The sequence below is a fragment of the Sceloporus undulatus genome, chromosome 5 (assembly GCF_019175285.1).
Source record: "Sceloporus undulatus isolate JIND9_A2432 ecotype Alabama chromosome 5, SceUnd_v1.1, whole genome shotgun sequence".
Lineage (NCBI taxonomy): Eukaryota > Metazoa > Chordata > Lepidosauria > Squamata > Phrynosomatidae > Sceloporus > Sceloporus undulatus.
In genome coordinates, this window is record NC_056526.1 from 183,431,589 (window position 1) to 183,444,591 (window position 13,003).

Below are 13,003 nucleotides of genomic sequence, written 5' to 3' on the forward strand. Positions count from 1 at the left end.
TACATTCGTATCTACAGTTAAAGTTCTCAGTTTTCCCTAAAATATATTATAATCTGAATAACTCATTTCACTTCCATATGATTGGTAGGTTTAAGCATTCCAATAGTATTAAAAGGTTAATGTTAATGCTTGTTCTTGTTAGCCCTTATAGCTAAGGTTATTTGGGCCTTATGTCCTCATCCTTACATTTTCTTGGTTCACATCTCCATATGTCTAACCAACTATGTTTGAGCAGTTTCCAGTGAAGGAAAGCAGAGAGCTATGAGGCAGATTTGGTGGTCTCATTATGAATAACTTTGTGGCTTGGTTGTACAAGTATTAAAACAAGCACTCATTGACTACACATCCTTAAAGATTGAGGAAGATCGCACTCTAAGGTCTTCAAAGTACTTCATGGATAGCCTCCTTGAATAGTCACTCCCATCTAGTAGTACCTTCTCAGGACTACTTGCAGCCAACATCTGCAGAAGAAACTGAAGCAGATAAACACAAAATGTTACTACATATGTCATCATGGGAATAAATTACTTGGAAAGCATAGTTTTGTAATGTGTCACAACATATTTCTTGGTATGGACTTCATAGTCCATGGCATCTTAAAACATTTTTACGTCAAATGTCAAGTCCATGCAAGAAATGGGCTTGCAGTATTAAAACATGGTAATGCTCTGAGTTCAACAGTTTTGACAGTGTGGATGCATAGGTGGTTGAGTGACATCCAGTAAACACACTGTTGGAATATGGAATCATCAGCCATCTAGATGTTCTTGGGCTTCAACTCCTGGCAGCCACACTCAGCATGGCCAATAGTTGGGGATTATGGGAGTTGTAGTTCAACCATATCTGGAAAGTCACATTTGCTGTGCCTGTGTTCTGGGATCTGAGAAAACTTCTTTAGAAACCCAGGTCAATTAGAGTAACACTGAGGATATATCTATTTCATATTTCATTTCTAAGCATATTATATGGACATACCTTCTGCAGTACCCATCATCCCATGTACATTTATATAGCCACTGTGCACTTAATGATCAGTTAGGAAAACAGACATTATGGCAGCTGTTCAGTTAAGAGTGAGGAATGGGAGGACTTACTCCTTGCATAGTCTGCTCCTTCTTACAGAAAACTTATTGGTAGTTGCCAATAAGGGTTCCATGAGAAGAGCCCAGGCACAGAGATAAGATTCAGAATTGCCTACACACTGCCTGTTGCACTGAGTTCCTATGCAAGCTCAAGATCTGTATAGAGAAGCCAGTTCCCAACAGTCTGTGACCCCTGCCTCGAGTGAGGTGAATATGTCACAAGCCCAAAGTATTCTTCAGATATAGGTGTTAACCCAAAAAGCCCTACATAACCTAAGACAAGGGTAGGCAAAGAGGGAAACGATGTTCATTCCATGACTCCTTCCACCATGGGTCACACTGGTACATTCAGATGAACCAGAAATGACAAAACATCACTTGAGGTTGTTATTCCCATTCCATCCCCCTTTTTGCATTTTGAATTGGATTGAATTTGCAATTACAGTTGACCCTCTGTATTTACAGATTCTTTATCTGTGGATTTAAGCATCCATGGCTTGACAATATTGAAAATATACAGAAAATATATAAAATCCAAAAAATGAATCTTATTTTTGCTGTTTTATATAAGGGGCACCATTTTACTATCTATTGTATTTTATTGGGACTTGAGCATCCATGGATTTTGGTATCCACACCAGGTCCTGGAACCAAACCCCAGCAGATGATACCAAGGGCCCATTGTATTCCTAATTCAACCCCAATTTGCAGGTGGTTTGGAGGCAACTTAGACTGTTTTTGGAGGAGGGAATCGCCTGAAAACTGGTCTGATTTTTTTAATGGGGGGACTGGGGATTTTCAGAGGGTTTCATAGGTCACAAAGGTGGGGTTAAATGCACCATGTGGCTCATGGGCCTCATCTTCCCCATGCCTAGCCTAGACTATTTTACTTCTAGGAGATCTGTGCTCCATAGTCTAACCCAGCCTTGTCCTTTGGTATTTGGGAGTGGGGTCATCTTCAGGTTCTAAGCTAGGGAGAACCCTTTGTGGGGTGGGGGCGCAGGTATTAAAGTGTAACACTTCTCCCACCTGCAGTTTAAAGTACTGGCCCCACTCAGAATCCACTCAGAACAAAATGTATACTATGTGGACACACAACATCAAACTCAGTTTATTTGCATAAGTTGAGATAGTACATGTGGGAAGATATGGGAGGAAGGTGAAGACTTTTCTTGAGTGCCTCTATTTTGGTTTCACATAGTAAATCCAGTAGTACATTCGGTGATGATTGCCCGGTGTTGATTTCTTCATCCGTATTCACGGTGGTCGTCTCTTTGCTAAGAGTTTCGGCAGAACTTTTGGATTTGGTAACAGCTTTGTCCTATTATGTATAAATGTGCATTAATAGGGGTACCAAGAAGAAGATACAGAGGGAAAGTTTATTTGGCACTGTTGTGCTTCGACTCTCCAGCTTGTACTGCAAGGCACCTGTGTATCATCTCTTTGGTTCTTGAGATCTACACAGAGATGCTTCTGCATAAAACAGAAATTAAGCAGATCATCTACAGCAGACAGAGGCACCAAATTCAGTGAAGGAAATCTGTGTACACAAGAAAGTTTCTGTGTTTTTTTCTTTTTATCATTTCACAGATTAAGAATGGCAGGTACAAATTGGATGCACATCTTTATTAGATGCTGTCTATCCAGGGACGTTAGTGGCTTAATAGTATATTTTGCTTATCAGCATAATATACTATTAAGCCACAAACATCCCAGCATCTAACAAAGATGTACATCCAATTTGTGCTTTTCAGAAGCTTTGGTTTCCATCTTGAAAGAAAGGTGAGGTATAAATTCAAGAAATAAATATAAATAAATATAAATTCAAGAAATAAATATAAATGTATATACACACTCTATTCCTTTCCATTTATATTTCAGTATGGCACAATTAGTCAGGCATACATAGTAGTGGGGTTGAAGTTTTGGGGACAAACATCAAAGTAACTGGCGTCTCAAAGGAATCCCACTCACCTATTTACTATTTACTATTAACTACATGGTTATTTCTACTGGCCGCTCTCATTGTGAAGTAATTCTTTCATAGCATGTGTGCCTACTGGGATGTTAGTGGTTTAACAGTATATTTTGGTTTTCAGAACAACATGTAGTAGTCAAACAGGACAATGACAGCTAGGGCTAGTTATTAGCAGTGGATGATTGTAGGGCATTATTCCATAGGAGACAGAACATTTTCTGCAAATGGAGCAGGTGGAAAATATGCTCCCTTCTCAATCAGCAGAAATAGAGAGGTTTAGATTAGTTTTAATGCCCACTCCAATTTATCCCCCCAATTTGGGGGAGAAAGCACATCCTCCTCTCCACACTACATGCCATTTTTTTCTGGAAATTCCCCCGACCCCCTTTACACTGTTAGAAATGGGTTATTGGTGAAAGATAATTGCCTATATTATATTTGTACATTTACTAAAATTGGGGGTGGTGGATTTCCATCACGAAAATTGAATGGGATGGAGGGTTAAACCCTCCCCATCCCCACCTCTAGTGCTGCAGTTCTGATCCATTCTGCTGTTCTTGTGCTCTATAGCAAGATGTGCTCTATTGCAAGATGTGAATCCATCTTCATTTCTATCTGGCATGCAGTTACTAAAGCCCCAAAGCCTCCCTCCAGTAAAAAGAGATGGCAGCAACCCTCCCCTGGATATGCAAACATGTTTTTCTATATGAATAGTTAAGGAGGCACTCCTGTGCTCATTTACCTAGGCATGCTCCAATGAACTCACTAAAGCTTGAGAGAGATGTTTAGGTTTGTTCTTAGCTGCCCTTGGGTCAACCTGGTCTCATGGTGATCCTGTGGATGAGACATCTCCAAGACCCCCTATCCTCCATTGCTCTGCTGAGGTCTTGTAGATTCAGGTCCATGGCCACCCTAATTGAGTCTAGCCATTTGACATGCAGTCTTCCTCTTTTTCTATTGCCTTCTGCCTTTCCTAACATTATTATCTTTTCCAAGGAGTCATGCCTTCTCAGGATATGACCAAAGTATGCTTCAGTTTGATCATCTTGGCTTCCAGGGAGAGTTCAGGCTTGATTTATTCTAGGACCTAATTGTTTGTCTTTTTGGTTGTCCATGGTATCCATAGCACTTTTCTCCAGCACCACATCTCAAATGAGTTGATTTTCTTTTTATCTGCTTTCTTCACTGTCCAGCTTTCACATCTGTACATGATGATGGGGAATACAATAGCTTGGATGGTTCTAACTTTAGTGCTCAGGATCTTGTCTAATTCTTTTATCACTACCCTTCCCATTCCCAGTCTTCTACTGATTTCTTGATTGCAGTCTCCATTCTGATCAATGTTTGATTCAAGGTAAAGGAAATCTTTAACTATTTTGATTTCCCCATTGTCTAGGTTGAATATGTGTAGATCCTCCATGGTCATTATATTTGTTTTCTTTATCTTCAGCAATAAGCCTCCCTTTGCACTTTCTTCCTTGACCTTCCCCAGTAATTGTTCCAAGTCCATGATAATAATAAATAATAAATTGTTTATTTATAGCCCGCCTTTCCTTGAGATCAAGGCGGGTTACAACATCTTGGTAACACCAAACGATAAAAATAAACACTACAATATACAACAATTCAAACATTAAAAATGATGTTTTCTGCTAGTAGCATAGTGTCATCCGCATTGTTGATGTTTAGGATTACATTGTAAAATGAAATTGGTTGCTGTTGTTGTTCTCTGCAGGGATAGGAAGATGCTGGGTAGATAGTTATAAACATAAACAACTCAAATCCTCCTAATGTGAACTCAGAATTTAGAAATGGCACATGATGTGGGAGGAAGGATGTGCTTATTTTGAAAGTAATTAACCCCTCAAGAGTAATACATTTGATTCTGGAGAAAGGAATTAGTTACACGTAATTAGAGCCAGTGAGGTGTTGTAGTTTGGACATTGGACTATGACTCTGGAGACCAGGGTTTGAAACCCCGCTCAGCCATGGAAACCCACTGGATAATCTTTGGCAAGTCACACTCTCTCAGCCTCAGAGGGAGACAAATGCAAACTCCCTCTGAACAAATCTTGCCAAGAAAACCCTGTGATAAGGTCACCATAAGTCAGAAACAACTGGAAAGCACAGAACTACAAGTTATTTTAACTACTGACTTCTACACTTGGTCTGAATCCAGCTTGAACCTAATTAGCTAACTATTTTAGGTGACTCTTTGTCACTATTCCTGATTGTCACCATGGACTCCTATTTCTAATATGTAATTTATTAAATTTATGCACCAATTTATGTAGCTGGGTGATTTATGAGTGGTTTACAATAAAATCCAAAATACAAGATAATGTTTACAATAGAATCCAAAATACAATACCATACAATACAATATTATTAACATAAATGGAAATACAGTACAGTACTGTGATTCCATTTATGCTTTACATTATCATGTATACATTTTGGGAGAAATGTTAAGTATAACATAGGAAATGTAATGTATGCAGTGACCTTTCAACCAATGATGACAAATGTCAGCCCCTCCAGATTGTGAATTACATGTTCCATCATCATCCCCAAGAATTTGTTATGCTGGCCAGAACTGATTATTCCAAAGTATTGCTATTAGACATAGGCTACTGCATACAAAACAAGAATAACAGGATACAACAATATAATATAAAAAGTATAAAAATACAAATCTTATGACAAAATCATAAACCATTTAAAAGCCTTTTAAACACACAATTTAACAATCTATCTAAACACTTCATAAAATTTCCCAAGTTGAGCCTTTTAAAATCATCAAATTTTCTTGTGATTTAATGCCAGTTGATTCAGGGTTTTCATTCTAATTTTCTCTGCTGCTATCACAAACAGTGCAGCATGCTAGGATATATTTGCCTGCTCAGCTAGAATTACAGTATAGGAATTGAGGTCCATCAGGATCATGTGTTAACACCACTGCTTTAAACTAACAGTGAAAAATATTTATTTTACTTTTCAAATAACCTGAAGAATGAAGGGGCAAAGTGGTTTGTGTGGAATGTCAAGGGAAGTGTGCTGGTAGGAAAGCACCTCTTCTTTTCTATTCCTTCTCTGTTGCAGGCCACCTTTTCCTGAGGGTTCTTTGCAAGGCAGAAAATACTATCAGATTAACATTATATATGGCTGCACTCTGACATTTAAACATGGGCATTCTCTCTTTCCCACAGCCCAGCTCTCTGAAGAGTTCCCTATTAAATTCCATATGCTCTCAGGTAATGGCTGCTATCCTGTTTATACTCTTTCGAGAAACACATAACTGTACTTTTTCACAAAACAAGTTAGGAAGAGTGAATCATACAATACAAAAGCACACTGAAACTTATGACATTTTTAACAGAAAGAAGATCAGTTATGTGGCTGGAGCAAGATGATAGTATTGTTTTTAGAAATGCATGAAGTCAGTTTGGCCAAAGATGGTGGTATAAGAAAAGAAATACACCTTGAAAAGTCCAAGAAGCAGAGAGTGTAAATTGAAAGGTGTCTGATTCAAGTCTCATCTCTCCCATGAATTAATTGACTGGATGGTCCTTAATATGCCATTCCTTCTCAGTCTCAGCTGAGGCACTTTTAATACTCAAGAACATGTGAAGCACTTTTAATACTCAAGTGTTGTAATGATGCTAAGTACAGTATTACAATCACAAAGTGCTCTCACATAATTTTTGACTAACCTAAACTATTATCTCTCTCCAGCTTTATATTCCAACAACCACTTCAGTGTGCTTAGTTTCATAACACTGTTGCACAGTTATGTCCCACAGAGTGGATACCCAAATCTCAATAGCCTGTGAGCGCCTTCTTGCATGAACTGTAACAATTCTTCATAAATTAACATTATGTAATTCTTCTTCATTGTGCCCCTTTTCTTGGGAAAGACTTTGCACCCAGTTCTTTCTCTTCATAAGGCTGCTATCCCTCGTGTGTTCACACAGCAACTTCCTAAACTTCTAATTAGGGGGAAAAGAGGCATTTTTGAAATAACATCCGCAAGCAGAGGGTGAAAGATGTGGTGGAATTGAAAGATTGAAAATCAAGAGGTGTCTCCTGCTAGTTCTTATGGTGAGCACTTGGGTCAGCAGACATGAAAATTTCCCTAGGATGAGATGTCTTCTGAGGTCCCAGAGTAACTTCATTAACATTGCAGTAACTTATTTGGGGACAATGCTCTCTCTCTCTCTCTCTCTCTCTCTCTCTCTCTCTTTCTCTGACACCCCCCTCCGCATAGGTATTATTATTATTATTATTAGCCTGTTACAGACTGCCAAAATAAAGCTGCTTCAGGTCTCTTTGGAGGTATGCTATTTAAATGATGCATGGGTCCTAAGAGTCCGGGGGTCGCGCCAAAGCCACACTCCATTCCTAAGCACTGGAGTGCAGCTTTGGTACAGCTTCCCGATTCTTAGGATGCATGCATCATTTAAACAGCATACCTCCAGAGACCCGAAGCAGCTTTATTTTGGCAGTCTGTAACAGGCCACTATTATTATTATTATTATTATTATTATTAAGCTTTATTTATATAGCACTGTTAATTTACACAGCGCTGTACATACAATCTTTTTAATTAGACGGTACACCCTTATGATAAGATAATAAAAGCTTCCAGTTCAGTTTTCCATTTGCCTTGGTCACAGACAGGCCTGATCACATTAGTTTGGTGTGAAACCAAACAGTATGAAAGCTTGGTCAGCTGAGAGACTATTGGCTGGTTTCACTTGTGCCCAGGACAGCATGCCCCCACCTCCCACCTTACTGGGTCACTAGACTGGTTGTGGCTTAACACCTGCATGGGTTTGCTAATCACTGAGTAACAGCCTTTTGGAGAACTGTCAATTGATGACAAGATTGGCATAGTCCACATGAGCTCTCAGTGTGCCAGACCAACACAGGAAATGCCTTAGCTCCTTCGCTTGGGACCACCATGGGACTGAGTATGATGATCTGGATCTGGCCTAGACAACTTATCACTCATCAACCCAAGTACAATTGATCAGCATTATAAATGACCTGTCAGAAGCACAATAAACCTCCTGGTTTTACAACTAAGACTGCAAGAACAGGAGGTGGCTAAGCAATTGGCAAGCTATGATGCATTACTGATAGACTGCATTAGGCCAGGTGGGTCACCAGTTAGTCAGGTCTGATATAGAGTGACCAGTGATCACATTGCCTCCACAAAGCTGCAGTGACTCCAGTCCTGCTCTCCAGTTGCATAGGCCTTCACTCACCGCTGGTTTCCTGTAGCCTTTTGATTCCAAGAACTGCTCAAATGCATAGGTTCCATGGAGTGGCATTTCATCAGTTTGATCCTATAAGAGATTTCATTTGTTTTGAACATGAAGGTAACACTTAAATCCTGTAAAGAAATGTAATTGGTGAAGACATGCCTACAGCATCCTTCCAGTTTGGTACTTCTGAGATTTTTGTAAGTCAGCGTTTGTAAGTCATTCACTTGGATCATCAGTGTGGTCTGTCCTGATGTAATATGCTTAAGACTCGGACATGTCTCAACAGAAGCCAAAATGGCACATGAATAATGGTCAAAGGAAAAACCTGCAGTATGGGACCTTTGGGGGTTGAGTCTGAAATATATATATATATATATATATATATATGAAGTTGAGCTACACTGTGCAAGATTCTGTGGCAGTGATTTCCCCTAGAAATCTGATGGAAGTGTCTGACAAAAGATTGATGCTCTATGTGTACACATTCTCTCGAGCTCATGAATGATGTGATGTCCATGTGTGGAAATCTGAGCCACCATGAATCAAACTCCAATACTGAACTTTCTTGGGGACATAGGAAGCTGTCAGACCATTGGTCCAGTTAGCCTAGTACTGCTGGCTTCAACTGACACCAGCTCTCCAGCATTTCAGACGGGCTTCTTAGCCAACCTAGACACCCCTGAGAGACGCTGCTGGTCTCATATCCAAGTATAAACCAGACCTGTCCCTTCTTAACATCACATCAATTGTGTTGTGAAATCAGATCCAAATAAGTGGTATGGTGATTCATATCACGTGGTAGCATGTCAAGCCCAATACTTGTCAACTAATGTTCTACAGCCAGTATTTTGATTGGTAACGAGTTTGAGTCTTATTTAGGAGAAAAGCAGGATATCAATCAATCAGTCAATCATCCAAAAACTTACAACAGCCACATTAATATCATGAGAATCACTCAAGCTGCTAAAACGGTCCAAACATCCCGGCTGGCCCACCCCATTCCTATATTTGGCATCATCATCATCATCATCAAAATTATCTTTATTTAAATTTATTTTTGGGTGCCTGGAGTGGTTTTTGGATGCCACCTTCGATTTGCCCACCACAAGCCCAAAATTAATCATTCTAGAGTGTTGTTGTATGGAAATGGATGCCATAAAAAGATGTGAAGGCTGCCATATTTTTCTGCCTTCATGTTCCTGAGTGTCATGTGTTCAGGAGCATGGGAGGAAATACAAGATGATGGGGGTGTGAAAATGAATGGTTTTGTTTTTGTTGTTTTTAATTAAAGGGATTTTATGCAGAAACCAGGGGTGGGAGAGAGGCTCATTAATGAGCTCGGCATCCACAAACAGCATTTTGCTTCTACCAACATGGATCATATTTACTCAGCTCTTTTCCTCCCTATCAGAATTAAGTTCCTCTGTCAGCTGTTGGAATGGATTTTTAAAAAACCACTAAAAATTGAGGAATTCCATAAAGGTTTGGCAAAACACCTGAGTAAAGTACTCAGTCAAGGCAACTTACACCTACATGTTGTTTGTGGTTTTATACTCTATCTCTCATTATACAGCACAGAGTTCTATAAACATTTTCACTTACCTTTGGTATATTCTTTTCCCTTAAATTCAGAAAGAACTGCAGACAATCAGGAATTTTATCCTGCTCCCCTGCTTTTTTCTTTTTCCATTTCTTGGGATGAAGGTACCAGGCTCCATATTTAATCTTTTCACATTTGGGCTCTGAAGGTACCCGCTAAAAATAATATGCAATAGTTTTATTTATTTATTTTTTACAAAGTATCAGTCATTTCAAAAAGATGCATTTTGTATTCTGAATGTTCCATCAGTTCACAATAACATGCCCTCCAACATTTAAATGGATTAAAATTAGGATACGTGGCCAAGCAACATCAGAGCGTGGTTGAGATGACTAAAGTTATTAATGATGAAGAACACAAGGAGGCTGCAGTGGCTTGCTTTTGCTGAACCTTCTGAGAAAGGCAAGCCTCCACCCCTTTTTCTCCATTTCCTCCACTGAGTTAAAGAGAAACTACTTCTGTATTTTGACATCTGCAGAAATTGAAATAAGATGAAGACAAAGAGGTTTTTAAACAGCAGAGTTTTCTCTGGAGTTGGCCCTAACAGGTGCCACCATATTAATGTCTGGGCCAATCCCTAACCCGAACAGTGAGGTTTTTTCTCCTCTCTCAGCCGCACTGCTGCCATTAGCTTTTGCAGCTACTTGCTTTTAAGGTCAGACAAAATGTCCATGGCCTGTTACAGACAGCCAAAATAAAGCTGCTTCGAGTCACAGTGGAGATATGGGTTTCAATGATGCATGCGTCCTAAGAGTCCAAGAACCACACAAAAGCCATGCCCCAGCCTTAGGGCTGAGCATGGCTTGGTGTGGTTCTGGACTCTTAGACGCATGCAATATGAAACACCAATAGCTCCTGTGACTCGAAGCAGCTTTATTTTGGCTGTCTGTAACAGGCCCAGATCACATGCTGGATAACTCATGTGCCTCAAAGCAATGGGCTCACAAGCAGAGCTGGCACTGCCAGAAGAATAAGGAAAAACCTTGCCATTTAGGCGGGGAACTGGTCCGGACATTAAAATGGTTTGAAAGGCGGCGGTAGCAGGAGCTGTGGTGATAGAGACAGGAAACTCCATAGGGACAGTCAGGTAATGTAGAAATCTACCTGATGTCCTTGCAGAGAAAAAGGTATGCAAGATGGCTCTGGGGCAGAGGCAAAAGGAGCAGGCTTCCATTTGGACTCCTAGTGTATTGTAGATTAGCCCAGGGACAGCCTGGATCTTAAGAGAAGTTACTTTTCTGTTGCTAACGGGAGTTGAAATTTTATTATCTTTTATTGCCCCTTTGTCCCTAGTCTGCCTGCATTGAGATCCTTACAGACCCTCTTAACTGACAACAGCACTAACATCTGAGACAAAATGTAGGATTCTGGCTCTAACTCTGTAAGTTTTCATCTCCTGTATGATTTTCAACAACTTTGTCTAACAAAGAAGTTGATTAAGCTTCCAAAGCTTGCACAGTGGATTTTTGTGCATTTTGCTTGGCTGATAAAAGTCATCACTCTGTCATGCTAGCCTCCATCAGGGAACAGCTTCAATCAGACACGCAGGCATCGACCAGCCATATCTTGGTTCAAGATAACAGATTTTATTTGAACAGAATTAAACCTAAGCGCTTAGGGGTGCCGAGGCTGGGCAGACACAAGCTTTTATACCCTCACATTCCCAATACAGTTGACCCTCCATTTTCACGGGGGATCCATTCCAGACCAACCCACCCCCGCGAAAACGGAGGCTCGCGCATATTCAAGCCTCATAGGCTTGAATGGGGCGCACCCCTAGCGCACACACCATTGGAAATAGCAGGGATCACCCCTCCATGGATATTCGAGGGCACAGATCCCAGATCTGCAAGTTAGGAGGGGTGACTGTACAGTTCTTCTCCACCAATCAGCACCAAAACATTCCCTATTACCAGTCAACACCTGCCAGCACAATCTCTCCTTTATATGGCAGCAAATTCTTTATATGGCCATGGCCACTAAATAGGTACCCATATATAAGTAGACCAAAGCCATACCCATGAATCTGCAAGAGCTGAGCAAGGTGGTTGAGGAGATCTTGGAGATCTCTCATTCATAGGGTCAACATAGGTTAAAGTCGAGTTGAAGGCAGTTACCAACAAGACAGACTGATGTTCTCCACATATTTTGGATTACCACACCTATTCACTCCAAATAGCATGGCCAATAGTAAGGAATTATGGGTGTCATAGTCAGTGGCATCCCTAGGGTTGGTGTCACCTGGTATGGTATCTCATGGTGTCACCCCCCCCCCCATTGATCTCTTCCCATTTTAAACCATACAGAATGCTTAGCAATGCTTTTTTGCACTAATGTTACTCATAAATCGTAGTTCCCATATACCACTGAGTGTAATGCCAATAGTTGTGACATTAACTAGCCAAATTAAAATTGTACCTTCAAATTGCAATATCATAAGCATGACCTAAATTTATTTACATATACATAGTGAAGTTTTGGTTAAAATGAGGGTTTGTTTGTTTGTTTGTTTGTTTAAGAAAAATGAAAAAGATTTTTTTTAAAATCGAAAACATTTAAAGAAATTTTAAAATATGAAAAAATTGAAATTTGAAATTATAATTTTAAAAATTTGGTGGGGGCTCTCCTTTCTCATCCCACTGAGCTTCACCCCACTCCCACCATCTCTTAAAGCATTTTAAAGGGAAGCAGGTGAATGCCACAGCCCGTTTCTGCCGAAAGGTAGGTGCTTGAGGAGCAGTGATGTCACCTCCTTTAAGAGTGTCACTTGGTGCGGTGCGCACCCCCTGCACCCCCCTTAGTGACACCACTGGTCATAGTACAAAATGGAAAAAGGCAACACACTGCCTATCCCTGAACACCAGCACCCTCACTTTAGATTTATTTATATACTGTGCAACCAAGGGACAAAGAATATTCTGTATGGCAAGCTTGAAAGCAATGGGTGGAGAATAAACTTGGTGAACAAGAATGATCAGGTGTGCCCCTTCCTCTTTCAGGTATAGATTATCTTTATGATGACATTTCCAGCTGGTAAGCATTTCACGCATATCTTATGAACAGAGAAGCCATG

The 13,003-nt window shown here is 40.2% G+C and overlaps 1 protein-coding gene across 2 annotated transcripts in view; it reads right to left on the reverse strand.

Annotated features, from left to right (window-relative positions):
- LOC121930660 (protein FAM47E-like) overlaps positions 1–13,003 on the reverse strand; it is a 32,568-nt gene continuing 19,565 nt past the window's right edge. For both annotated transcript variants that reach the window (XM_042467294.1, XM_042467295.1), the window contains exons 6-8: positions 9,933–10,085; positions 8,331–8,411; positions 1–473 (exon numbers count right to left, since the gene is read on the reverse strand). In XM_042467294.1, coding sequence (XP_042323228.1) covers positions 339–473; positions 8,331–8,411; positions 9,933–10,085 — 369 coding nt within the window. In that variant the 3' untranslated portion in view covers positions 1–338. The remainder of the gene's footprint in view (positions 474–8,330; positions 8,412–9,932; positions 10,086–13,003) is intronic.